Below are 26,981 nucleotides of genomic sequence, written 5' to 3'. Positions count from 1 at the left end.
GGGACAGGTCGAATAAGAACCTGGTATTGTCTCATAGAAGTTATATCAATAAAAATTTAGATCATCTTAGGATTAATTGCTCCAAACCAAATGTTGCACGAATTATTAAAGGTGACAAACTCAGTTAGAAGTAGTGCCCGACGAATAATTTGGAGAACATCCCAAATGCATCTCCATAGGGAGTTTTTTTTTTTTTTTTTTTTTTTTTTTTTTTTTTTCATGCTTTAATTTGTATAAGACTGGAAGACAATGATAACGTCATTTTTTTTTTCACTGAAGAGTATCTTGAAGAAGCATAAAACAACTAAAGACCGATTTTCTAACATTAGTTGCTCAAATAGTCAATGCAAGCTAGTCGATGTAGGCACATCGAGATCATACTGTGTAGTAAAAGATGTTCTTTCTTTTGTATACATAAAAGATGTTCAGAATCATAAAGCTTTGATCGAACATATGTGCCAAAAATGTAGTAGTTTGATTTACTCAAGGGCTTGCACCAAAGACTTTTGTAGATCATGTAAGAAACATCGGTTCATATAAATTATTATACTTGATTATAATTTCAGACATTGTAATGAACATAGTTTGATTCCACATAAATTTTACTAAAGTTCGTTGCGCATTTTATTTCCTAGTTATTCATTTTAGATGTGCACAACTATTTAGAATAACATACGACTATTTTGCAATAAAATTTGGTCCTTAAAATGACCATTGGATCAATTCAAAACTAATCGTGAGACTAATTTTATAAAGTTTAAACCTCATCACATAATAATTGAAATTAAGAATGATGGCTCATCATGATACATGGCAGGGAAGAGTTCCGTATAAGGAACTTTATTGTGTCATGATTCGTTGAGTTGGAAGTTTCATCTTGAGTGTAAAGTTCTCCACAGGCATTAAGTTCAGTATGGACATAGAACAAGTTTAGCGCCAGACAGCTCCTAGAGATGATATATTAGGTGCCCAAGGAGTGATTGATGAACAGGGTTCTTGCAACCAGTCTACTCGAACCATCCATCTTGGGCTCCTTTCATTCTCATGCCCCCAACAACAAATCTCCCATCTGAATCTACAAAACAGGAGCTAGGGAAACACATGGAAGAGAACTTGGATTTGTTCATCTCATATTGGTTAGCTATGTCGCATGCAACCATGAAGACGAATACAAACACAGAAACATCCTCACTTTGATCTGAACCATCTCAAGATTAGCAGTCTAGAAACTTCAAGCTTGAGGCGAATTTTCACAATAAAAAGCAAATACAAAGTCATCCCCATAGAGTTACCTGGCCGGCAAATGATCTAGACGTAATGGTTCTCACTGTGAATGCCTCCATTTTGTATCAATTATATAAGAAAGTAATAATCTACAATCTCAGATTCTCGTGCCCCATAAGGACAAAAAAATGCAATAATCTACAAGCAACCTTGCATAACCTGCAAATTAGTATTTTAAAACTTAAAAAAATAAAAAAGTAGGGAGGGGGAACAAAAAGGATTTAGCCGAACTTCGCTGAGATGATGGATGCTAATCATCCTCTTGTTCGACCTTCCTTCCTCCCACGGAACCTATGTGGCAAATTCTGTTGTCCATCAAATCCTCTGGAATCCTGTGCTCGATCTTGCCGACTCACAATTTTCAGGGGGTGGGCTTCTGTATTGAACACCCACTCATCAAAAGAGATAACCGAGTCTGGTGAGAACAGGAGGTAGAGATATTTCATCGTCTCTGCCAGAAAGAAGCTTTGCATCATATTGTCTTTAACACCAGAATTTACCTGAACATGTCAAACAATCAGCAGTAAGCATACGGCAATTTCTTCAGAGCATCGAAAAATAAAAATAAAATTCCACTTTTATTCACTTCATTTCAAAAAATTCCACTTTCAGTCATCATCATTAGGATGACTTTGTAATTTATACAACTCCAAAACATGGTTCTCCAACTCGTTCACAATAAGCCAGGAGATATAAACTGTACCTCATATCTTTGGCAATAAAAATTTAATAAAAACTGTTAAGACTTAAATGTCAAATTTAGGGAACAAACCACTTTAAAGAGAACAATTCCCTTAACCATAACCAAGAATAGCTCCATTCCATACAAAATACACTGCTTACAAATTACAATTCTCTATATAGACAATGACCATACCTAGCCGAGATTGACTTTTACTGCTTAACCCTTTCCCAAGTAAATAAAACTACCAATTCAAAAAATAAACCCAAACTAAGACAATGACCAGACCTACCCAAGATCTATTAGACTTTCTGAAACAAAATTCCCATTACTGATTGACACACTTAAAATTTGGTTGTAACTACTCAATATAACTAGGAATTGCAAGATCTTGGTTTTCTTGGTCAGACAACTCATTAACCTATCAAATGGCACCAAAAATCAAAGTAAAAGGACTAGCTTTGACCTTTCAAAATAAGCATAAAAGAAAAGCAACAGAGGATCTCCTATCCATCAAATTGTCAAAATGCCGGATGCCCTCGATCATCCACTATCAAGGCCTATTGCAGCAAAAATCTTCGCCAAATGACTTCATTACCTACTGTATACCCTTTTAATATATGCTTAAAAAGTATCATAGATAAACGCCAGTTACCTCAAATGACCAGATTTAGACCTTAGCGGTGCATAAATAAATGGACCCAGACAAACCTGATTATTAATCAACTCCAGAACTTTATATAAAGACCCCAAACAGTCAGTGTCATGCAATTCTCATTATCAGGTACTTGGTATCTACTGTAAACACTACATGTCTGTCAAAGAGATGTCCAGGCAACCCAGTGTCCCAGAGGGATAGGGGTCAGTGTGTTAAGACACTAGCCCAGGCAAGCCCTCAGATGCTGAGATATCTGCCAAGGTAACCAGGGTAGCACTTCAGTTGTGTTTGATTTGATGTATGTATATGTATATATCATATGAATACGTAACAGCTATCATTTTTTATTTGGCATGCATGAGAAAAGAAAATGAAGTTAGGAGCTCTTTGAAAAATTCATATTCACTCAACATGTGTTGTGTATCATGTGTTACAACAACATATCAAATATTAACTATGTTCAAAAAACTTAAAATGACCTAGAAAGACAAAAGCTGGGAATTGTGAGCTGAGGAAGCCAAGTATATGTATATATATATATATATATGAAAAATCTTGTTGTAACCAAGGTTGGCGAAAAAGAAGTTAACCTAACCTTTTCGCCTTTTTAGTATATCACACTTTTTTTTTCAATGAGGATAAATCCTATCATTTCACTGAGTACTAAAACAATGTGCAAGATAATGACAACTTTTGATAGTGACATTAATATGTCACTTTCAAATTTAAGACAATTCCTTTTTTACCCCTACCTTAAGGCTATGTTTGGTTGCAATTTAAGCGGAAGGGAAGTGAAATTTTTATACCTAAAAAATATATTTTTATAATCATTACTCCATGTGATCCCATGTGATTGTATAAACTACTTTAATATTTTAACCAAATTTAGTAATGACATATTCTACATATAATTTTTATTTTACATATTGTAGGAAAGGGTTTTGGATGCAAAGTAAAGTGAAATTTAATGACCAAATATGGAATAATTTGAAGTTGATGGTATAGTCACATGGGGTAATGATTATAGACATTTCTTTTTTAATTATGAAAATTTTACTTCCCTTCCTTTTAATTCCCCTTGCAACCAAACAGAGCCTAGATAAATTCTGGGAATAAGATGAGGCAATCAAAAAAAAGTTACAACTTCTCAATTCACCACTTTGAAACAACAAGAGCATCCATTTATATGGGCATACATATACACAATGCCTTAGGTAAAGGGCAGGGAGCACTAGGTTGATGTTTGGCTTGTTAGGTACCTCAGCAATGCATTTACCTAGTTTACAGGCTCCATTGCCTTGGGTTGTCTAGGCTTTCAAGAAATTGCATTACCATTTCAGAAGCAAAGGGTCACAACTGTGAAGGGTCTATAGCCCATTTTTTCAAATAAAGTTGGTGTTTGTACTGATCTTTGAAAGCTCTGTAGCAACCCCCATCCACAATCAAGGACCACTAACTAAACATATTTTCGCTGGAAACTTCTAAATCAAGATATATCAATGGGATTGATGAGTGCTTACATCCTTTAGACCAACATATCCAGATTCTATGCGGGAGTTCTTTTCAAATGCTTGGAAAATGTTCCAACCCCATTCTTGGTATGTCTTGTTACCAGTGAGACGCCAAAGATAAAAGAGTGATTCAACAGTCTCTGGCCTCAAAATGTTCCAAGATGTACCCACACTCATGTCCTGCAAATGCTTAGCATAATTTATTCAAGCTCCATCAGGCCAGTGTCTCATCAAGTTGAAACAAATAAATAAGAAAGTGGAAGTAACTGACCTGTCCAGAGTTAAAGAAATAATTCTCTCCAGCCAGTTTTGTTGGCGTTGACTGGTAGAAGTTATAACAAGTCCAAGCAAGCTACAAAAAGAAAAAGAATAAGATGAATCAAACGGAAAGATGCAAAAGTGAAACCACTAAATGGGTTGAGAAATAAGGGCAGTGAAATCTGTATGCCAGATGCTAATCACAACATCAATGTCTCTGTCCATGCCATTAACACGAACAAACACACTGACACAAGGAAACTAATCCCCAAAATTACGGTCATGAGGAAAGGTAGAATCAGTAGGCCAAATTAAATGTTGGTCCTGAAGGAGTGTGCCAGAAGCATTTTCAATCAATGATCAAAAGAAATTATTCATAACTTACAAGCTCCTTTTATCTTTCAAGACACTCTTAATGACTCCTTTGCAAAGCCAAAAAAAAAAGGTGGAAAAATAAAGCCTTATACTGACAAGCCATTGTTATTCCAAATCACACCTCAATAAGAAATCTTAACCCACTATTTGTTGCATCAAAAAGTTCCCGAACCTTGGTGCACGGTAAGGTTGCTCCATTGCAACCTAAGCAGTCCCGGGTTCGAGTCAGGAAACAGCCTCTCCGCGAAGCAGGGGTATGGTTGTGTACACTATGACCCTCCCCAGACCCCACAGTGGAGGGAGCCTCGTGCATTGGGTGTGCTTCTTTTTTCGATCAACTTCCGTATTTTAAACAACATCATTGTATCGGTTTGGCGAAACGATATGAAACATCCCACCGAAACCAAAACTTTGACCCAAATGTCAAAATTTCGGTCAAAACATTGCATATATGCAAGGTCGATACACGTTTCATTTCGATTTGTGTCGAAATCTTGGCACCGGAAAAAAAAATCGTGAAATCTCTATTGAAAAGAAATCTGAGCACTTCCATACAATAAGTACATTAACTTAGTTATAGGATTCCAAGGAAGAATGGGACACTATCAAAAATAACTAATGCAACCTAATACTAATTTTCCATTCAAAATGGCCCAACTTGAAGAAAGCATAGGTATTAGTGTATTACACAGCCAAATCTATTCAAAATATGTTACTAAATAGCACAAGAAGAGTACCTCTTCTGCAAGTGTGAGAAATTTTTGAGCTTCTCCGGGGCCATACCCAGATGATCCCAAAGCAAGCATTCCTGGAGCAAAGCATGCTAATTCATCCATCTGCGAACATATGTTTAAAAGGCACTCAAAAGAATACATAAACACATTTCAGAAAAAAAACCATATAATATGCTTTTTTCAGCGTTAAACAACAAACACTACCTTGTGACTCACAGAATCCCCATTCTTCTCACATATGTACGTGAAGGATGATGGCGTTGTTTTCTGGGTCAAGCTCACCAGACCTTTCATTGATATCTCCCACATTTCTCTGTTTCCAGATATAACAGTCACAAATAATGTCAAGAGAAAACTTTTGGCAAACAGAACCCTTTAAAAATGTCAAATCCTTCTTTTTCTAGGATTGACGATAATACTTAACCCCCCCCCTTTTTCTTTATGGATTTTAAATGATAAATTTTAATAAAGAAAATACAATTTTCAACAGTAAATATAAACAGTATGTTGAAATAAATTAATTAATTTGTAAGGATCAAACCAAGGAAAAGTAGATCGGTATTTATTTGCATACCAAGTACAAGAAAAAGAAAATTAAACATATAATCGCATAACAAAGGAATTTTCAGGAGCCTTCTCAGAAGTAAAGAAACAGAGGTAATTGTAACAGAGATAAGCACTAAGCTCGTTCAGATTATTAAATGAAAACTAAAGCAACATGGTATAAATCTATAAAAAAAAAAAATTAAAGCATGAATACTGTGTTGGTGAAGAACAAGTAATCTGAATCAAAGAAAGCTCCAACCAATCACTATACTCCACCTCAGAGCAGGATAAATCTAAGTCAAAAAGAATGTTAAACCTTCTTACCTATAATGACTTACAGCTTCAGTTTTGTTTCCTTGTATCCAGGCTTTGAGTAGGTACTCATAGAAGCTGCAACCATCAAGCTTACATGTTAACAGCATCTTAAATAAGTGAAGCAACATTATGCAATAATTTTCCACACTAGATGTACACATCATTACCTTCTTACAGTAACAAGACATCACAGGTCACAAAGAATCTATGCAAAAAACTGACATGGTAATTAAATGGAATGACAAAAGTGTAATAACTTGAAACTTGGAACATAATGGCAATTTTGTAATTTCAATAGCAGCCAAGCACTTTGTGAAGGCAAAGCAGCCAGTAATGGAAATATGGTAATAAACAAGGGTTCCCAAGGTTTAAATAGATGAGCAAAGAAAAGAAGACATAGCAGGTATTCTGATTTATAGTTCAAGGGTAAACTATCAAGGGAACAAGATATAATGGCAACAAGTAATTACTAAGGGAGGGAGAGATGGAGGGTAGTAGATAAAGGGAAGGAAATAAGCTAAAGATAAGGAATCATGAGGGATTGGCGTTGTCTTCTTCAACCTCCAGCCAAGAAAACAGAGGCCAAAGCTAAATGGTCTTCAGGTGAAGAAAACTCCCTCGATAGGGATCTGATGGGTCTGAAATTTCAGGTGGGGAATCGATTCATCTACCCCAATTGATTCCAGCAAGAACTGGCTGCAAAAGTCACTTTACATGGAGTATTTAAACTCTGAAACTGAACCCAGCGATAGCCTCAGATCTGGTTTTAGTTGCAGGTCTGGTCGTGGGGTATTAGCTCACAACAGAGGCTGTTTCTGGTTAGGAAAATCCTGCAGTTGGGTTGCCTTGATGTGGTGAAGCTAGCCCCCAAGTTTGAGGCTAAGAGGACTTGTGTCGGGAAAGATCCCTTCGATTCCTTGGGCTATGATGTGCCACCCCGAACAGGGGATTCAAAGGTGAGGAAAGATCAACAGCAGAAAACCAATAACGAAATTGAAAGAAGAAGAGAGAAAGAGTGAGAGAGAGAAGATCACACAAAGGCGGGGAAAGGAGGTTTCGCAGGGAGGAAGGAGAAAAAGAGAAGAAGGGGGGACAAGCAAGGGATTTCAGCAAAAAACTTACAGAAGAGAAAGAAAGACAGGAGAAGAGAGGGGAGATAGAGAGATTGTAGGGGAAGAAGGGGGAAGGGAGAGAGGGAGAGAGAACTCACGATTTGCAAATGCGTCTTTTTTATTTTTCTTTTTTAATTCTTCAATACTGAAAATCGTGTGGCCCTTGGCCTTACAAATATGAACTAAAAAGGACTCCTAATTACAGTCCAATAACAAAAGGAAAGAAATAACTAAAGATTCCTAAGAAAAGAACCTACTAACTTAAGAATAATAAACTTCTTAATCTAACCCAAAGACTTGGGGCCCAAGTAAAGAAGGAATACTAATTCAGGAAAACAAATAAAGTAACTGAATAGTAGCCTAAATCGCACCAACTCTCCATCCTTCATATCTGCGCCAACTGTCCAGGGTGGGGCCCACGGTTGACTGTACAAATCTGAACAGAAAGGAAAAAGAGGTAAACATGAATCCAGTTCTTGGTATGGGCTCTCAAACGGGTTCGGGTTGATCCATTGGAGCACTCCTACATCATCATTTCCATTAGCAGGCTCTAATCTGATTTTTGTGTTCAGGCCACTGATGTATCTCAAGTTCTCAACACCCTTTGCTGATCTGTTTCTTGAAGCCTGCATCAAGAGGACAACTTGTGGAACTCTAAGCTGTAGGTATCGGCATCTTTGTTACCTTCGTGGAAATTCACTACCTCACGGCAGAGCAAGCAACTTCTCATGATTAGGAGGAGCAAATTTCTCGTTAAGTATCTAATGCATGACCTCCAAATTGGGTACGAGGCCAAGTTTTCTGATGAATATCGACTAAATCATCATCCCACCAAAAACAATTGTTTTTAGTGAATTTAGTGAGGATGAGCTCAACCTTCTTATGTATGGTGCGGATGTTTGCCAGTTAAGAAGCAACATGTAGATAAACTCAATGTAACGGAGATAAAGATGTTGAGATGGATGAATGGAAAAACTAGGAAGGATAAAGTAAGAAATGATCATATTAGAGCTGGTTTGGGAGTAGCTCCATTACATGATAAGCTGCGAGAAAGTCGTTTGAGCTGGCATGGCCATGTTCAACAGAGACCTTTGGACGCTCCAGTACGGATGAGTGATTTGTTCATATTGAAGGATCTAAAAGAGCTAGGGGTGAACCTAAAATGACCTTAAGAGAAGTGGTGAGGAAAGACAGGCATAGCTTAGGCCTTGTTTCAAGTATGAAGTCGAATAGAGCTGATTGGAGAGCAAGGATCCATGTAACACCCCATTTAGTTGGGATAAGGCTGAATTGTTGTTGTTGTTGAGCTCAACCTTCTTATCATCCGAAAAGAACTTGTAGGCAAAAATCCTTTCAACCATGCTAACCAGCCAAGAAAAGACCCACGTCCCTTCTATCTATCTAATTCTGGAACCTCAACCTTCTTGTCTCAAAAAGGGTATTTCGTGATCCGAAGAGTATTTACATTGGGGAACTGGTGTAAACAGTCCCGCTAGGTCTCTTCTGTTGCTGATATTTAGGCTTTCTAGTATTAGATCCACGTTGTAACTAAGATCTGCTATGGTTGTTGAACTCTCCTGAAATTTGCTTTAGTTTGTGCCCTGGTAAAGTTTTTCTTCATCCTTGTGTTGACTCATAAAGTTCCTCGTATTGTGATATAACTTATGAGAGGGTCCAGTCATTTTTAATTAGAACAGATCGAAAGATTTAAAGAATAGGCAAAATCCAGGCCTTATGCAGTTCTGCAGAAGAAGAAAAAAATCACTTATCTCGGTATTTACCAAACATTACCCAGGGTTGCATCTATGAGTAAACACTTCTGACTTCTGAGGTATTGGAAATTATAAAAAAAGAAGTGACAACGAACTGAAGAGTGAAACATGAGCCGTAACTTGCCAAAGATAGACCTGTGGGATCGGTAAGAAACTTAAGAGAGGTGAATTGGAAATTTAAACTCTAGAAGAGTAAATCTTTTTCATGAAGGCTTTGCAAATGCAGAAACTAACTCAAAAGATTCAACTCAAACCAATAAAGAACAATGTAAGGAATTGAAAAGAACACGAGAGATGCAAAGATTTATAGCGGTTTGGCAACCTTGCCTATGTCAACTCCCAAGGATATACTCACACTCCAAGTTCCTTAACCCAGTAATAATCAAACCTAACAAGAGGTTTTCCAAATGGCTCACTACCAACCTTCTCCAATCACCTTAGTGAGTCTACTCATGTAGGACACACCTTACACACAAGGACTACAATGCTTTTGAAGAGAGAATACAAAAGAAAATTACCTCTTGAAAGGTAGGATGAGCAAGCTAAAACTAACCGTTCCAGTTCCCAAAAGTCACACTTCCGGTCCTGACGTACATCCGTGGAACAAAGGACGTTTTTGGCCTGTTTCGGCTTGGATGTTCGTCCCTGTTTACAGACGCCGTCACTGCTCTGGCTCCAAACAGTGATCGGTATAACTTTCTCGTCTTGGATTGATCCGACTCTTCAAGCATTGGAAGCAAACTCAAAGAGCTACAATTATCATAATTTGAGCTCGGGCCAAATATGAATACAAAGGGTTCTAAAATGCACACAAAGTTTCTACATGTGCAGAGGCAGGACTCCGAAGTCTGAATAGCATGGACTAGTCTCATACTCTCATTGTATGACTCATAACTTCTCAATATATCTGATCAACTTGATTCCAAATCCCAATGAAAGCACACTCAAAGTCCTACAAGTCTCATGTTGATCACTTCATGGCTAACTAATTTTAAGTTCAAATATTGCATCCATCATCAGTTTGGATCAAATCACTATGGAAAACCTCTTAATTTAAGGTTTGATTCCATTACAGCTTAGGTAACTTAAGGCACAGTCCTTGACCCTTGGGGGGTTTGTCACTATGGAAAACCTCTTAATTTCAGGTTTGATTGCATTACAGCTTAGGTGACTTGAGGCTGAGTCCTTGGGGGTTTAGGTGCTAATGACATTCATTATTACAACACTTCAAAATAAATAAAAATATCCAGGATTGAAACCAATTCTAAGTCTTGACCTTTGTGAGGTTTCTTAAAACTTGGTCCTCAATTTAATGCTTCAACCCTTCATGGCTTTCATCTAACTGAAGTAAAACTAGAATCTTCCAATTTTCTTCTCGACTTCTCCCCAACACCATGTCCTCCATGCCAATCTTCATACCCTCGCCAATCCTTCCCAACATGTCCGTTCAGGTCACCCCCTATAATAATCTTTTCGTCATGGCCAAAGCTTTGCGCTAATCCATCCATGTCTTCCCAAAATTGTATCTTACTGCCTTCATCCAACCCTACTTGGGGTGTGTAGGCGCTGATTATATTGACAGCATCTTTTTCCAAAATCATCTTGATGGATATGATCCTATCTCCCACTCTCCTCACATCCACAATGTCATTCTTCAGCTCTTTGTCCCCAATTATGCCCATTCCTCTGTGACTTTGATCTCCTGAATACAAAAGTTTGGAATCATCCATCGCCTTAGCTTTTTTACCCTTCCATCTAGTCTCTTGTATGCATGCAATATTAATCCTTCTTCTCCTCATAACATCTATCAACTCTATGCTCTTACCAGTTAATGATCAAATGTTCCAGGTAGCAAGTCTGAGTCTACGCTTGTGTACTACACGCATTACAAGACAGTGAGACATGACACAAAAAGGAAGAAGGTAAGAAAGAACAAAAGAAATAAGAGTAAAAGGATCCGTGCAAAAGGTGAATGGCTGATTATGAAAAAGATGTTGGCTGCCTACCTGATGCACCAATATAGAAGAAAATATAAAATAGATAAGTACAGTAAGATATAGTCACTTAGTAAATTAATCAAGCAATCACATCAGATAACAAAAGAGAAAAAGAGCACATGCCAAACACCAACTATTACTGGTCTTCAAAATTAAAAATTAAATAATTAAAAAAAAAAAGTGCCACCTAATACATGCACACACAAAAAGCACGAACCCTTGGTATGTTATAGTCCAAAAGAACGAGTCCGATACAATCAACACAAAATCTCACTACACCACACACAAACAACACCAAAGTAGGCAACAGGAGTACAAAATACACAACAGAGGCAAAGCAGTTGAAAATAAATAAATAAGCATACCCAACCAACATGCAGAGAATGCAAAAAAGTAGGTAACAGGTTTAGCAGAATAGTTTTGGGATATTAGGTTGAGTATCGTTTAAAAACCAAGCAACATTTCTAACCTTATAATAAACATTTTTCTAAAGCAACTACACAAATTAGTGAATGAAGTTACAGTCATCAACTATGGCTTTCGGGAATTCATTGATAGTATATCATATCAAAAAAATCAGAAGTACCTATCACCCATGGCACCAAATGTAATGGTCGAATATGATGTTCTCCCTGTATGAGGGTTAATATAGATAGGAAGCAGACCATCGGCTGGGAAGGTTTTGTGAATCTCTCTGATAACATTCTCCGCCTGAAACATAGATTCAAACGATACAACTTAAAGCAAGTAAATGAATGAAATCTAATATTTTTTTAACTCCAAAATGGAAAACAAAATGAAATATTTTCCTTCCAAAAAAACTCCACAGCAACTAATGAATGAACAGCATATTTCACCAAAATAACACAAGAAGAAGAAGGGACAATAGCATTGCATTGCATTACAAAATCAGCTACAAACATAATCAAAATACCTTCTGCTGGTACTTGGGGTCACCTGTCCTTTGAGATAGAGCAATAAATTCTAGCTGCTCTGTGCCAGAATCCGCCAGGATGCTCTCACCCTATGAACAAGGAAAGCTTAATAAGTTTAAAAGTAAACAGATAAGTACAATATGCACGGATTAAGATTCCTAACTTAAAGCCAGCTCACAAAGGATTATGTTTCAACAGAGTTGTGGTGACAAGGCTTCATTGAGCTAAGTAAAGATCAGTTGAGAATAAATGTATCTACGGTCGTATCCAATTGTCTGAACTGTCACCTGAGCACTCTTTTTGTTTTGGATCTCTGTATATGTCTGTGTATCATGCGGTGACTTCTAAGAGATATATGTCAGTTGCAAAGACTTTCTCCTTAGGCGCATGTCTCAGCAACACAAAATGAGGGTTTCACTCGTTATAGGACTTGACCAAACATCTCACAACACGAGCTGACGACAGCCATGCAGCACTTGTATGAAAGTCAGTACCATCCCGTTAAGGACAGGTTTTATTGTTCATATGTCAAGGGCTGATAAGGTTTTGCGCGTTGTATCGAATTAAACCACATGCTCCACCGCTTGTGCAGGCCCCCGTCAATTCCTTTGAGTTTCGGTCTTGTGACCGTACTCCCCAGGCAGAGTGTTTCACGGGTTAGCTGGGCCCCTGATCCGCGTTGACCAAGGGCAAACACTCATCGTTTACGGCATGGACTACCAGGGTATCTAATCTTGTACGCTCCCCATGCTTTCGCACCCCAGCGTCGGTAGGGACCTAGAGAGCTGCCTTCGCTTTTGGCGTTCCACATGAGTTGAGGGTTGAGGAGTTGGATGAATGAATGATGTCCGTGACGAATCAGTACCCAAGAAGAGATGCTGGTAGGGCGAGCCCCCTATTTCACACGATGCTATCTAAATGCATACAGAACCAAAACACAATTAGGTTGTGCAAAAAGCAAAACCTTTTGCGGAGCCCCCTTCTCCCTCTTCACTGAACCTCTAACCAAATCATGACCTGAGCCCCTCTCATGTCCGACCAACATCCGGCAGCCACAGTGCCCAGTAACACACACTCCCACTCCCCCTCCACTCCCTCCAGCCCTCACCCCTCCTCCCCGGCTGCCCCCCCCCCCCACTCTGGAAACCTCCCTCTTCAGTCCCCCTCCCCTCCCTTCCAGGGAAGCTCTCCTCCTACACTTTATCCACCCCCCCCCACCCCACACTCTGATCGATGATAAGAAGGTTGGTATTTGCCCCTCTGGCCTGCTGGAGCCTGAAATCTCCAAATGGAGAAACTCTGGTAGGCCACTTCCGTGGGAGTAGACCTCCCTTCAGCATAGTCAAGACATCTCTAACCAAACAATGGAGGATTCAAGGTACAATGGCCACTTACCTATTAGACAACTGCATCTTCATCTTCAACTTCTCCGTGAAGTGGACAAACTCACTGCCCTTGAAGGAGGTCCATGGCAAGTTGGGAAGAAGCCCGCCTTTCTCCGTCAATGGGACCAATATACCCAACTCGGTAAAGTCGATCTCCATTCCATCCCCTTATGGATTGCCCTCCTCAACATTCCCCTCCACTTCTGGTGCAAAAAAGGGCTTCATATTGTGGGTTCAGTGGCTGGAATCTACTCTACTCCGATGAAAGAACTAAAAGATGGATCGATTAGCCTTGGCATTCTTTGGCTTTTCCTTCCTCCTGTGACCCCAGTTGTGGCCAGAAAGAGCACATAAATCACCATTGAGGCCAAAGAAGTGATATCAGGCCTCTGGCTGATTTCCAATGCTTGACTGCCTTTCCTGGCCCTAAAAATTCATAACAATGACCTATATTTTTTCAATAAACTGATTTTCCTGAATTTGAAGTAATATCAGAACTCTTGGAGTTTGACAGAAAAGCAGTGTTCTTGAAATACAGCATACGCATTTAGGGGCATGGACCTACTAACGCATACATCAGTTGGGCAGCACTGACATCAACTTAGTTGTCCAGTTGTAGTTGAGAAGTAAAAATGTTAAATTGCTACCTGGACAGAGCAGCCACGTCTAGCACTTCATGTAAGCCCTGAAGAATGCCAGAGATGGAATCCTTGCCGCACCCAGGTTATACCCTTGTATCAAAATAGGCTTGGTGCAACCAGTAAACGGCCTTTAGGGGTACATTTTAGCTGGTACATTTGTTGTAGGACATTGTATCTTTTTTACATCAGTCATCCAGCCACCCGAACATGGTTACAATTGTCCATTTCGTCATGGACTTCAAATCTTCAAATAAGCTGCTGTCCTTTTTCTGAAGTAGTTTTTATGGTCTTATGCAACATGTCCATGTTTCTATTACATATATGTGGTCTTTACTCTTTAGTATTGTCAATATGCCATAAAGAACACATGATACTCACCACTCTCTTTAAAAACAAAGAAATTATCATTTTGTTTCTTTTTTTCTTTTCTTCTTCAATTTATTTATCATCACCTACAAGAACTAATTGATGCTTTACCTTGAGATGCCCTTCTGCCTACATATCAACTCACCAAGTTGACTAACTCACTCAAAACTAGCCTAAACTACTCAGCAAGATCACAATTTAACCACTACATAAGATTCTGGACTCAACTTAAATTGAGCTGCAAGGCAACTGGTGGGAGCCACATGGCAGGACAGTGTTGACTGATGTGGATCCTCTCAGATATAAAAGTTGAATAAGACCTAGTTGCTAGATGACCAGGATGGATGGCCAAATGGGGCCATCCAAAGCCCAATTGAGGGCATAAATTCAGGCCAACTACAGGGTTGGAACTTAAGATAAATTGATAAGGACCATAGACCATTATAAAATATCCCAACAGATAGAAGTAGAATACAGAAATACAAGGAAGAGGAAATTAAACTAAAGTTATACCAAAGAAGTTCATAACTTACCCCTGTCCATCCAGGGTTATGTGGATTTCCTTGTAACAAGTTAATCCTGTTATAAGGGATCCCAGAAGGTGTATCCCATGCAGGCAACAACCTATCTGCAATATCTCTAGCCTTTTCAAGGAAAACTTTGTCCTCAGAGAGATCGTAAGCACTAAGAAGTCCACCAACAACTCTGGATTCAACAAACATAGAAGAGTTATTTAAGCATTTGCAACAACAGGCATACTTTTCTGTCTCTCATCCTAAATTGGCATGTAAGGAAGAAAAGTTTCATCATCCTTTACAGGACTTCATTACGGATCATCAGTCTCAGGCAATATCAATCCCAGGCCTTTTGAAAATCGAACAATCCAAAAATAGGATCAGCCTCAGGGAGCAAAGACGATGTATGCAGCAGAATGGCTGATCCACCATATATGACAGATCAGACAGGTCCATCCAATACAGATCCAGACCAGACAATCCAACATATCTGATATCAATCCTTACAGCCATCTTTCCAGAATGAGAGAGGACAAATTAGAAATAACAATAAGATTAAACCTTATAATGCAACCTTATGGTTGTCTCAAAAACACTAGCGTCATAATCTTTGTTAAAATCCAATGAATTTGCAACCCACCTGCCACAAAGCAAGAAAAGCATTTAAAGATCAAAAAGTGCCAACTGTGATAAAACCAATTTATGACTTCAAAGACTAAATATACATTCTGCATCAGAACCTTAGAAATAGTAATGATTTTTTCCTAAATTTACCTTCTTTTTTTTTTTTAAGATAAAGAATGATACAGTTGGTTGTAAAAGTCAGAAGATGTAGAAGCATGATACTTACTCTTTAGCTTTCTCAAACTGCTCCTTCAGACCCATTATGAATAATGTATCAAGAGAGTCCACTATAGTTGCACCAAGACCACCAAAACTATTGACACCATTCTTTGTTTGCGGCTGGCAAAGACAAAGTTTGAACATAACAGTTGTGAGAGTTATCACCATGATGGTATCAGCAAAAGTCAGGTGAATCAAGGAATGTAAATAGAAAACCTCCATATTTCACCCACCAAACTAAAATGTCGTACAGAAATTTAAAAAAAAAATGATAAAAGATGTTCTAGGGTGGATCAGATGAAAATTATGGAAAAAGGTGGAAGAAGATTTGTTTTTCTTCGCAGTTTTAGTTGGCCACCGGAGGTGGTGCTTGATATTTGGGAAAAAAAAAATGTCTCATGGCAATGATGATTATGGTAAAGGCTAGCCCCAAAAGGCTTCCAGGGTATCAGGGTTTATTCTAAAAAAATATTTAACTGAAACGTTCATCAAGTAAAGTTTTGAATATGGTTTTGGGGTTGCTATTTGAAGTGAAATTTGAAGAAATTTAGACGAATAATTTTAATATCCAATGACTTTTAAGAAGATTATATCAAGTTGGCATGTTCAGGTAGATAAATAATCTCGAGTAGTTTAAAGAAGGCCACCAGTTCTCCATGGGTTTTGTGAAGGTTCCTGAAACATTTAACAGGGACCTTGATCATATTCTGAAATCAGTGATGCAATTACAATTTACAAGTCAACACTCAACAGTGGTTGTTTTGATACTAAATGGGGTGGGTTTGTTATTTTTGTGGGATTATTTGCAATTGGCAAAAATTTATAGTCTTAAGCATTAGTGGCACTACAAACTTACTTTTCTAAGTCCTAGGGGCCATGATATGTTTACTACAAGTACATTATACAACAACAACAAACTCAGCCTTATCCCAACTTAATGGGGTCAGCTACAAGGATCCGTGCAAAACAAAGTAGGGAAAAATATGGACCAAACATAAAAATAGAAATGAAGTAAATAAGAAAAGGAAAAGATAAAGAGACATTGCATAGAGAAGAAAGATGAGAGTAAGAGGGAAGAGGCACAGCCCAGCAAAATAAGAGAAACTCAGCTAAATGGGGTCAGCTAAATGGATCATGACCCTTCAATTTGCTCTATCCAAGGTCATACTAGGGACAAGACCTAGACTACATTCCTCAAAACTTCTCCTCTGATCATTTTAGGCCTGCCCTTGGATCTTTTAGCACCCTCAATTGTTATCATATAATTCTTCTTTACTGGGGCATCCCCAAGCCTCTGTTGAACATGACCATACAACCTCAAACGGATTTCTCTGAGCTTGTCATTAATCAGGGCCAATCTAAATCAGCTATAATACGTTCATTCCTTACTTTATCCTTTCTAATGTTTCCGCACATCCACCGCAACATCCTCATCTCTGCTACACATAACTTCTCTGCATGACACTTCTTAACTGCCCAACATTCCACCCCATATATCATAGCTGGATGAACAACAGTTTTTATAGAACTTTAAAGCAATACGTCGGTCACAAAGCACTCCGGTCGCACCTCTCCACTTCATCCATCACACTTTAATTCTCTGTGAAGCATCATCCTCTATGTCACCTTCTTTATTTATGACTGAACCCAAGCATCTAAAATAGTCACTTAGAAAAAAATAGAACGAACAAGAAACCCTAAGCACAGGTGCACAGGCAGAGTAAGATATTCCCACAGCCAAGAGGTGGAGGACCATAGCCAACCACAAAAAATACAAGCAAGATTCTTAAACAAAACTCAACTCCAATTTCCTTTTCTTTCCTCTCTTTTTTTCTTATTGATTTAGCAAAAACCCCAGTTTTGATAAATGATATCCTTAACTTGGCATAATAACTGTCTTTTCACTTCATATGCTGGAATCTTAATAGAGTTTACAAATCCCTAGAAAGAAAGGGATCTTCCACCGATAACTTTTCAAAACTAACAAGACTCACATTTTGAAATATATCTGAAACTTTTAAGACCTTAACTCAAATTTGTGTGGCCCATTACATAGTAAAACTCATCACTTCATATCCAAACTGACACTTAAGCCCACAGAAACTCATAATGTGTTGCTAAAGCCCAAATAACCAAAAGAAACACCCCTTCTAACACAATCCACTATATTCCAATGCTGAAATGATCAAAACATAATGGGTTGTGATCTCTGGAAAATACAAAAAGAGAAATCTTATGCCAGTGATGCTTGCTTATAGTTTAGCTTCCCACTGCACATGTTTTGCAGTGTTTCTTCAATAGATAGTTAAGGGAGCTTGAGCATGATCTTACAGTTCCGCAGAATCATGACAGTTCTGTTACTAACCAAGTGGGATTGATGTGGGAATAGATTTCAAGTAATGACATTCTTCCTCAGAAAGTCAATACCCAACAAAAAGGACTAGGGAGTCACAGACTCACAGCAAGAACTAAAATTGCAGGGAGCTACTGTAAATTAGAGGTTTTGGTTATGTAATAAAAAGATTGCCATCTTTCCTCTGGGAATTACTTCAAGCTCTGCCTGCTGCTTTAGTTATTTCATGCTACTGATTATATTCTTCCTACTATCCATAGAATCTTTAAAGCGTTTGTGGTAATTTGTTCCATAATTGTTTGCATTTTGATATTCTTACCTCTTAGTAATACAAGCTCTGTAGTATTGCTTTCTCCAAAACCCTAAAAAGTTCTCCCCCTCTCATTATTCTCTAGGCCTATTACCCTTTTAAACCCTTTTAGCAACCTGAAACTATATTTTAGTGTCGCATTTTGAGAACACTGCCAACAGGTGTCATAAGTTAATAAACCAAGCATTCATCCCCCCCCCCTATTTCTTGAATCTTGTTTCGTGGGATCCCAGACATGCATCAGACTCCAACTCCACTGTCTAAGTCCACGGAATAATGGAATAAAGGGCCATAATGACAATATGCAGTCATCTAAATCCAAGAATGTGAAGAAAACATATAGCCAGAATACAATATACAAGAACTCATCAGACAAGAAGCAAACCTGAAGTTCATCTTGGCCCCATGCATATTTCTCATAAGATGTCCATGCATGAAGCATGGCTTCTTTAACTTTTTCTCTTCTTTGAACATCAAGAGGATCATCCTTCACAACCCTCCTCTTCATCTTGGCACTTTTTTTGATATTTTCACTCACATCTCCTCCAGAGTTCTTCAAATCTAGCAGCTGCAATTAATTTACAAAAGTTCAGTCTACATGTAACATGGAATCCAATCACCTAAGGATAGGGTTTAGAATTTCAGCATGAAAACCAGAATCGCAGTGATAGTCAGAAACCAGAATTGAGAGAAATTTAATTTTAGAAAATCAAATAATCAGATCAGACCTATATTCTGGTCAAAGTCGTAAGTCAAGGATAGACTGAGAATCAATCCTGCGAAGTTTGGTTAAAATCCAACGGCAAGATTGGTAAATAACAAATTTCCTACTTGCGCAAGGAATCTCAGATAGAACATAAATTGATAACAGTAGAGTTGACTGATCTTAAAGCAGGAAACAATACTGATCAATAAAAAACCAAAATATGTGACTGGAACCAGCTATAAATAATCAACCAAACAGAAGAATTCGATAAACCAAAATTTAGGGAAACAAATCAACAACTTGCAGAAAACAAATCCGATCTCACGATCAAGTGTTTTGTTTAGTTGGATGAAGGTGACTGCAAAGTACGAGACAGATCCAATGATCAGATTTGAAGTTATATAGTTTTCCTATTGGAGCAAGGAAAACTGGAAATAGAGATATCAATGGAGCTTTGAGATCAGACTCTGAAACATAACTTCAGATTGATAAATTAAATCAAATCCTTGAGAAGATGGAAAATAAAAAATAAAAAATGTAGAATAAGAAAAGAAGGGAGATATGATCTTGAAATCACCATCAAACAACCTACTGAATCAACACGGTAGAAACTGTAACTGAATCACTACAGAACCAAAGGCAACAAACCAACTTTATTAATCGAATTCATGAACAAAGCTGTAGTCCCTTGCAGACTTATATAGAAGACTCACGATCCGATCCAGGGTTCCAAAAACCCGGATCGGATCACATATAGGTCCACCCAATCAAAGAAACAAAAATAAATGGTCACTGGCAGTTCTGTGAATTCACAGCAATCCAAGACTATTTGGGAAGGGAAAGAGAACTTTAGGACATTTGGGTAAATAAGTTTAAAGAAGAGTGAAAATTTTGGAATTTAGAATAAAAGAGGAGAGGATCAATGCCACTTAAGAAATAATGGCAACTTGGTTCTAATAAAAGAACCTTTTCTTCTACCATCAACCCACAATAGAAAACGAAACCAACAGTAACATGCGATGGTTCCAGATAAGAAAACCCTCTCAAACGACGTCAATTTGACATGAAGCTCCCAAGGGAGGTCAATAGTCCAAGGGTCCAACGATTCCAACCGACAGGTACTCAAGACGGAATGCAAGGAAGAAATCAGGAGGCAGCAACTAAGGTTTGACAGAAGAACAAATTCAGGACTGCATTTAGATTCCTCTCGAATAAAGCTGACTTTTTAGATTGGGGGCTTTGCTGATAGGGTCACTCAAAGGTGAGGGTTGTGTATGAAATTTCAAAGAGGAAGGTTGGGGACTGAGTGAACTCAATATGATCATTGAGGGGCAGGGTGGCAAATATTTCCCAAAAACAGGGGTATACCGAGGGTATGGCCGTATGGGAGAACCAGGTAAACAGAAAAATAAGGGGAAATGAACGTTCCCCCGTCGCAAAGCCCCTGCACCAGAGTGGGGACCAATAAGGGGACGGAAATAGACATCAACAAGGGGTGGGTTTTTTGGGTTTCACAGGGGTGGGGGCGTCGCACATGCGGGAGACTTGTGCACCAGGTACGCCCTTTTTTTACAGGGGTGGGGGCGTCATATCGCTGCCCTTTGTTTCTGGGAACAGGGGCCATGCGACCAGGGAGCATTCTTTTGCCCAAAAATAATAATAAAAGAGAATATATGCACAGCATGAAGGGAAGGGGAAGTGATGGATGGGTATTGAACAGTACAAAAGTAGAGAGGAAGGGTGGGAGAAAGTAAGAAGAAGAAGGACATTGGCCTCGCAACACACTAACATCCGTGAGACAATCTCAAACTCAAATTTCCATTCTTCAAATCTGTCCAACGCGTTGGGTTACAAAGCATATTTAAAGAAAATAAAGATTCCTACAAATAGAAATTACTATAAAGCTAGGAACTAACTCAACAACGAAACTAAGCAACTAATAAACTTGAAATAAGGAAACCATCTTCTACTTATCTAACTCTAACTAGAAGTCCAACAAAAAATATAACCAAAAATTACAAAGAATCCCAAAAATAGAAATTAATAAAATCCAAAGATATCCCTACTAGACCAAAAATCCAAATTTGGGCCCAGTTCTTGGTCTGGGTTCTCAAACAAGTGGTCCAGTCCAAGGAAGTGCTCCCACATCAACTCAAAAAGCAGACCCAATTTCAGAAAAGGGAAGGCCTAAACCAATCCTGAGCTTTAAGATAACTTAAACTAATAAAAACTAAAATGATAAAGGAAATTTCCCTAAAAAAATAATTAATAAATGAAAGAAACTGACATTATGTTGGACTCTTAGAGACCTATTCCAGCCTAACTAAAACAACTCCATAAAAAATAAATAAAGAAATAGAACCCTAACTAGACTAACTGATGGAGTAAAACCTCATCTTCAGAATTATGACCCTAAATATGGGCTTCCAAAAGAGGCTCGTTTCATCAATAAACTCAAAAATAAAAATCCCAAGGCCCATTGAAACCAACCATGGGCCAAAATGAAGTAATCTGAGTCCCGATTGGCCAAATTAGACAATCTTAAATGCATCAACATGAATCAAGACCGTTAAAAAAAAATCTGATATCCCCCCCCCAACCGCCAACCAGTGAAATATATATATATGGTTAAATGGATAAAGAGAACCATTGAAAATCATAAATAAGAGACAGAAAAACGGACATAAGCCTTTCAAATATCTTACATTATTACCTGATTTTGCAATTTGGTAAGTTCTTCATTTAATTTGGAAACCTCTATCTGCAAAAAAAACAGTACAAAGTTTATTAAGTAATGCAATAAAATAAAGAATTCCTCATACTTTTTGTGACTTTGGGATCAGACTTCAATAGAAGAAAATTCTTTCTTTTCATATGGCTATTCTATAAAATACAACTCAATTCAACTTTCCATATCACTATTCTATGAAAATGCAACCCACTGCAATTATTTTCCGTCATCTCATTCTATTTACAACCAGAACAACACATTTTCAAGAACAATGTCTAATAGGTCTGGCTAAAGGTTTTCAAACACCAACTGCCAGCAGCACACATCTCAATAGAAATAGTTATCTATAAAAGAAATTGAAAAAAATAAGCAAACAGCAAGAAATCCCAACAATCTTCAAAGGTCTGAAATTATTAAAAGCAGCAATTCTGAAAAGGAAATTCCACAGATATAAAGCAAACAATCCCACAAAATAAGGGCATACCCAGTGCACAAGGCTCCCGCCACTGCAGGGTCTGGGAAGGGTCATAATGTACACAGCCTTACCCCCGATTCACAAAGAGGCTGTTTCTCCTTGAACCCGCAACCTACGAGCAACCTTACCGTTGTGCCGAGGTCCACCCTCAAACAATCTCACAGAATAACTGAATGACAATAAATCCTTCCAGAGTTTGAAATTTGAGTACTCCTACAAACCAAACGTTTCCATTCAATATAGTATGTTTTGGCAAATGGTTTTTCAATACTTATTACATAATATGTTTTAGCAGCAGTGTGAAGTAATCAAGGGTAAGCATGAAAGAGTTCTCCTTCTGTTTGCAGGAAGATTATGTTCAACAACAGGAAACCGTCGCTTTATTACATAAATGAGAGCTCCCACGCATTCTACTTCCCCTAAGGGCAACACAACCATACAGACTACCTATAAAAACAAAATCTCCCACAAATCCAGACAGCAAGCCAGACCATTCCATAAAAATTTCAACTTACACTTCTCTAACAAAGCATTTTCCCAATTCAAACCAACAATCCTCATAGATCAAACACAGGAAACACGAATAAGAAACCCTTTGCAAATTCAAGCTTCAAATCCCCGTACAATACTACTTCTAAAGAAAACCCACAATCAGAAAATACCTGAGAACCACCAAAAGAAAGAACTATTAGAAGATGAAGAAAACAAGTACCTCGTGCTCTCTGGTTAGGGTCTGTCGATCCCAAACAACTAAGGTGACACAGACGAAACCAATGAAGAGTAGCGCTAGACGCTTAGGTCGCTTCAGATAATACGATGGATGAAGAGATCTCCATCGACTGTTTGAAGATCTGGCCCTAGCCATTAAAATCTAAAGTACCCTTCACTCTTCTGGGTCCAAAATGTATAGATTCGATTAGAAAGGAAAATTATCCCTCTTACGCTGTTGCTTTTGGTCTCGGATTGGATGGAGAGAAGAGTGGCGTAAGGGAGGCCGAGATCGGATTTCTCTCTTCTCTCTTCTCTCTCTCGCTTGCCGTGTCTGTGTCTTTGAAATCTCTACACAGAGGTCTTCAAAGTCTTCTCCCTTGAGGAGAGAATTTTCTTTCCCTCATGTGACGTTTGTCTGGTCTCCCCAAGAAAATGGAGACTGATCGGCAACCATTCAGAACGAACCCAATAACAGGAAAATAAAAAATATATAAAGAAAGTAAAAGAAATAAGGTATCAGCCTTAAAAGGTCAATTTTCACCATATTTTACCCCAATAAAAAAAATTAAAAAAATCCACCATATATACTGGCAAACCCTTTCACTAAATGGGGCGTGTGGCCACGTCTGTTAGGGAGAGAACAGCATATTGTCTATTTACAATTGGATGGGGAAGTAGGATGGGAGGCACAAAAATCCTTCTTGAATAGTGAAGATCCAATGATTGGGATGCATATGCTAAGGTTTACGTATCGTTAGATTTTCACAATCACTCATTGCAGAGGATTTTAGTCAGGAGAGAAAGGGTGTATGCTTAAAAAAAATAATAATAATAACATGTTCTCTAGGCTCATATTATTTGCACTTTATTCTTCGACTAAGTCGGTGATTGGAATAAAGGGGTGTTAACCCATAACCCTAGGATACATGAAATCCTTCAATCACATTAGATGTTATGTGCTTACAAAAATATCATGTTCTATAGGTTCATATTATCTGTCAATAAGTAAGCCTTGTAACTAACTCAAAGTTTTGAACATAATGGATAAAGCAAGAACCCTAGGATTCAAGAAATCTTTCAAACACATTGGATACTATCTAATTATTCTATTATTTTATCTTTTGATATCAAGCCTTGTAACTTACTCATTGATCTAAGCAAAATTCCACCAAAAGATTAAGGGGAATAAACATATAACCCAAAGATGCATGAAAATCCTTCAAACACATTAGATAATATATGATTCTTCTATTAGAAAAATAAATCAAATTAGTTTTTTTATGATATATTATTGCTTTCTCTCTTATTATGTGATATTATTTTCAACGAATGTGAAAGGAATACTCTCTCAGTCTCTCCAACAAAAAGATTTATATGAAAGGATTACGGGATATATGAATTTCATATTATTCATACTTTTTAAAAATTTGGATAACATAAAGTTTGAGATAATCACAGTGTACAAGCCCAGTAGAGCAACTTATTGTTTAGGCACCCACGAAGTTTATCATGAGAAGTCATAAACCTTGTGAGGTCTCAACGCTTGGAATTTTTTATTGTAGTTTTTGTTTTGTTATGGCCATACTTAAAAATTATCTATTACCAATCACAAGTAAATATGGAAGGTTTTTTTTTTTTTTTATAAGCTTTCAATATACAAATAACCTAACTTATATCAGGTGTATAAAATCAATTATCTTTTTTTTTTTCTCTCTCTCTCTATGAATAACTAAATGCATTAAAAGAAGGGGAGGGAGAGTACAAGGGGAAATTACAAACCTAATAAGGGTAACCAAAGCCCATAAATGATTACATCCAAGACCCAATGGGCTTGAAGACTCCAACACATCTCATAGAAGACATGTCCATTACATCACAAAAGCCCATGTGGTCTTAAAGATCAAGCCCAACTGGGCAACACAACTTAAAAGTCATAACCCACATGGGTAGAGAGACAAGAACCAAGAAGCCCAAATTAAAGAAGAGGGGCAAACAAGACAATTCCAAGGAGGGTTCCACTCCATACCCTATTCAACGTGTCTCCACACTTCATCATCTTAGTTGCCAAGATAGATTCGGAGCTCCTCCGGCAAGAAAGGCAAACAAGGCGGTGGGCGATGGCCTTGTGGAGAGCCACGACCAAGCAAGAAGCTGGGCAAGCATTGGTGACTATCGTGACAGGAGGGGCGCCAGCCTTGAGGATGGCAATGGCGAGGCGACTGTCAACCAAGCATAGCTGACACCCTTGCAGGCTGCTGGCCATGCAAGTGACTGGCCTTGAGGTCATCGGTGGAGCAAATGAATCATTATGGGATGAGATGGAGAAGCCGACAAAACCATATCTAGGTTGCAGCTTGGTCAGTTGCAAGTTACACATGAACTAGGCAGCGGCTCATGGATAGGTTGTTGTAGCAGAAAGTGGAGAACTCGGACAACCACAAGGACTATATATGATCTACAACAAAGCTAGTTGCACAATGTTTCTCCATATTTGAGCATCGGCTCAAAAACTCACTAGATTTGAGGCTTGATGGTAAGAAATCTCAAGGGAGTCAGCAAGGATAGGTGGCGATCTCCCGATCGTGTGAGACGAAAAAGGAAGGAGAAGGAGAAGGGAAAGGGAGAAAGGGAGAAGAATTAAAGAAATAGAGGATTTATCACACACCCACCTCTTCAACTATGAGTATGTACATGTTTTAAGTTGCTCATTTTGTCTTAGATGTCTTTTTTTTTTATAGGTAGGGATGGAAGTAGGTAACAGCCATGAGACTTGAACTTGAGACCTCCTGGTGAGCATGTGATTTTTGCACATCACAGTTCACCAACTGCACTAGACGGTTGTTGTTATGTTCTATATGTCATAGCTTATAAACACGGTACTCGACAATCTTCTTTTGTTACAATTCATTAAAAAACTCTAGTATGAAGCTCAAACCCATTTACTATATTTACTGGACTCGAATCAATGCTCTCATATGTACAAAATGTCTTCTTACTGACTCATATCATTGATTTTATTACCAAGTAATCCTTCAAGTCCATCCAATGAATGTTGCTAACTATTTACAATGTCAACATGGAATCAAAATAATTCATTTGGTGTCTCGTTGAAGAAACTAGCTCTGGAAATTCTATATAGTGTATGACTTGAACTTGAGACCTCTTGGTGAGCATGTGATTTTTGCACATCACAGTTCACCAAATGCACTAGACGGTTGTTGTTATGTCCTATATGTCATAGCTTATAAACACGGTACTCGACAATCTTCTTTTGTTACAATTCATTAAAAAACTCTAGTATGAAGCTCAAACCCATTTACTATATTTACTGGACTCGAATCAATGCTCTCATATGTACAAAATATGTCTTCTTACCGACTCATGACATATCATTGATTTTATTACCAACTAATCCTTCAAGTCCATCCAATGAATGTTGCTAACTATTTACAATGTCAACATGGAATCAAAATAATTCATTTGGTGTCTCGTTGAAGAAACTAGCTATGGAAATTCTATATAGTGTATGTCTGACAATATTGGGCGTCAGGTTGACGTCACCAATAGCCCCAAATATCAAGTGTTCACCAGTCGACTCATAATGAAAATTTATTTTATCTAATATGCGTGTCGGACCCAAAACCGATAGAGGCTACCAAGGCTTGCTAGTACTAAAAGCTTATGTTTCGTGATATCACCTGGAGAATCATGCAATTTAAAGAAGCAAAACAAGTACATACATTCAAAAAGGGAGATCGTGTGAGTA

General features: G+C 38.1%; 1 protein-coding gene across 1 annotated transcript; it reads right to left on the bottom strand.

Moving 5' to 3' along the window:
* Nucleotides 1-1,321: 1,321 nt before the first annotated feature.
* LOC122076596 (mannosyl-oligosaccharide 1,2-alpha-mannosidase MNS1-like) lies at nt 1,322-23,679 on the bottom strand. Its single transcript, XM_042641990.1, has 14 exons — nt 23,217-23,679; nt 22,012-22,059; nt 18,978-19,160; nt 15,937-16,049; nt 15,661-15,726; nt 15,105-15,276; nt 12,179-12,268; nt 11,831-11,955; nt 6,373-6,438; nt 5,707-5,815; nt 5,506-5,604; nt 4,407-4,487; nt 4,145-4,315; nt 1,322-1,784 (listed from the first exon to the last, which is right to left on the bottom strand). The coding sequence occupies exons 1-14, from the start codon at nt 23,367-23,369 to the stop codon at nt 1,539-1,541; spliced, it is 1,722 nt and encodes a 573-aa protein (XP_042497924.1). The 5' UTR covers nt 23,370-23,679; the 3' UTR covers nt 1,322-1,538.
* Nucleotides 23,680-26,981: the final 3,302 nt, after the last annotated feature.

Source organism: Macadamia integrifolia, chromosome 4, assembly GCF_013358625.1.
Source record: "Macadamia integrifolia cultivar HAES 741 chromosome 4, SCU_Mint_v3, whole genome shotgun sequence".
Lineage (NCBI taxonomy): Eukaryota > Viridiplantae > Streptophyta > Magnoliopsida > Proteales > Proteaceae > Macadamia > Macadamia integrifolia.
Note: the sequence above shows the minus strand (reverse complement) of the source record. Positions and strands in the feature narration are given on the sequence as shown.